Genomic DNA, 1,677 nt, shown 5'->3' with positions numbered 1-1,677 from the left:
CTTGAACTCCTGACCTCAGGTGATCCACCTGCCTCGGCCTCCCAAAGTGCTGGGATTACAGGTGTGAGCCACTGCACCCAGCTGGCCTAAATGCCACTTTTATATGGCTAATTTATCTCAATAAAAATTAGAATCAAACCAAATTCTGGGCCTCCCTCAAGCTGGGAGGATTGCTTTAGCCTGAGAGTTTGAAGCTGCAGTGAGCTGAGACTGCACCACTGCACTCCAGCCTGGACAACACAGCGGGACTCTGTCTCAGAAAAACAAAACAAAAAAAGTACTAGCTTCCTCTGGCTGCACCATATCTCCCACCCATCTCTCCTCCCATTGCACCCTAACCTCAGTGTAGTTGGACTGGGACTAGCCTGATTGTGGCCTCAGGGCCTTTGCACCTACCGTTCCCGCCACCAGGAATGCATTTTACTAATCAGGCTTCTTACGCAGAGTTCAGGGCAAGCAAGTTTCCCTTCAAGATCACACCATCCCGGGATCGGGTCCCTCCCACCCCAAGTCGGCTCACCTGGGGGCCCTGCTGGAGTAGTTAGCAGGGAGGAGAGCCATGTCCAGCAGGCCAGAGGCGTTGACTGAGAGAGCCACGCAGCGGGCAGCCGATGACGGCAGGACCCTCATGGTCTGCCCGCTGGGTGGGTACAGTGTGGCGCCCAAGGCCACCCACAACGACAGCGCCAAGCCCGCGCCCAGTCCCGAGAGGACTCCCTGGGGGCAGAGCCGGCGTCAGGGAAGGGGAGGGGCCTGTCTGGCCCCGCCACCGCCCCGCCCCTCGCCACCGCCCCGCCCCTCGCCACTGCCCCCACTCACCGGGGTGTTGCAGGATGGCAGAAACATTCCCAAGATGAAGGCTCCAAGGAGGGGGCCGCTGATGACTCCCATGACTGTGAAGGAGCCCTGGAAGAGTAGGTGGAAGTGGGGCTGAAGGCGGAGCCCTCCCACCCCTCCGGGCCTCAGTTTACCCGCTGGGAAAGCGAGACCTCAGGAACGCCGCTGTGGGTCTCAAGAACTCCTCTGTGTCTCAGTTTCCCTAAAGGGAAGAGGACCCCCCACCCTGTTCCTGCCTCTCTCCCCTGGGTTGGAGGCAAAGATACTGATTTTCTCCTGAGGGTGGCAGTCCCACCCTCAAGCCAGGGAGGCCCTTTCTTCTTTTTGTTTTTTAGACAGAGTCTCACTTTGCTGCCCAGGTTGGAGTGCAGTGGCACGATCGCGGCTCACTGCAACCTCCGTAGGGAGACCCTTTGTGCCTCCAGGTTGCCACCTCTCACTTCCCAATTCCTCCGCCCCAAGCCAGCCAGCTATAAAAAAGTCCCCTGATGGCCTCTGGCATCAGATAGAACCTAGTTCTTAATCTCAGCGACTTGGAAGGGGGAGGTGGGTGGTTGCTTGAGGCCAGGAGTTCAAGATCAGCCTAGGCACGAAGCGAGACCCTGTCTCTTAAAAAAAAGTTTTAAAATTAGCCAAGCCAGACTGGGCGCAGTGGCTCACGCTTGTAATCCCAGCACTTCGGGAGGCCGAGGCGGGCAGATCACCTCGGGTAGGGAGTTCAAGACCAGCCTGACCAACATGGAGAAGCCCCATCTCTACTAAAAATACAAAATAGCTGGGCGTGGTGGTGCATGCCTGTAATCCCAGCTACTAGGGAGGCTGAGGGAGGAGAATTGCTTG

General features: G+C 57.5%; 1 protein-coding gene across 1 annotated transcript in view; it reads right to left on the bottom strand.

Annotated features, from left to right (window-relative positions):
- SLC5A5 (solute carrier family 5 (sodium/iodide cotransporter), member 5) overlaps window positions 1–1,677 on the bottom strand; it is a 21,726-nt gene that overhangs the window by 9,833 nt on the left and 10,216 nt on the right. Inside the window, exons 11-12 of the mRNA XM_011925772.1 lie at window positions 820–906; window positions 521–717 (exon numbers count right to left, since the gene is read on the bottom strand). Coding sequence (XP_011781162.1) covers window positions 521–717; window positions 820–906 — 284 coding nt within the window. The remainder of the gene's footprint in view (window positions 1–520; window positions 718–819; window positions 907–1,677) is intronic.

The sequence above is a fragment of the Colobus angolensis genome, unplaced genomic scaffold, assembly GCF_000951035.1.
Source record: "Colobus angolensis palliatus isolate OR3802 unplaced genomic scaffold, Cang.pa_1.0 Scaffold66, whole genome shotgun sequence".
NCBI lineage: Eukaryota > Metazoa > Chordata > Mammalia > Primates > Cercopithecidae > Colobus > Colobus angolensis.
Note: the sequence above shows the minus strand (reverse complement) of the source record. Positions and strands in the feature narration are given on the sequence as shown.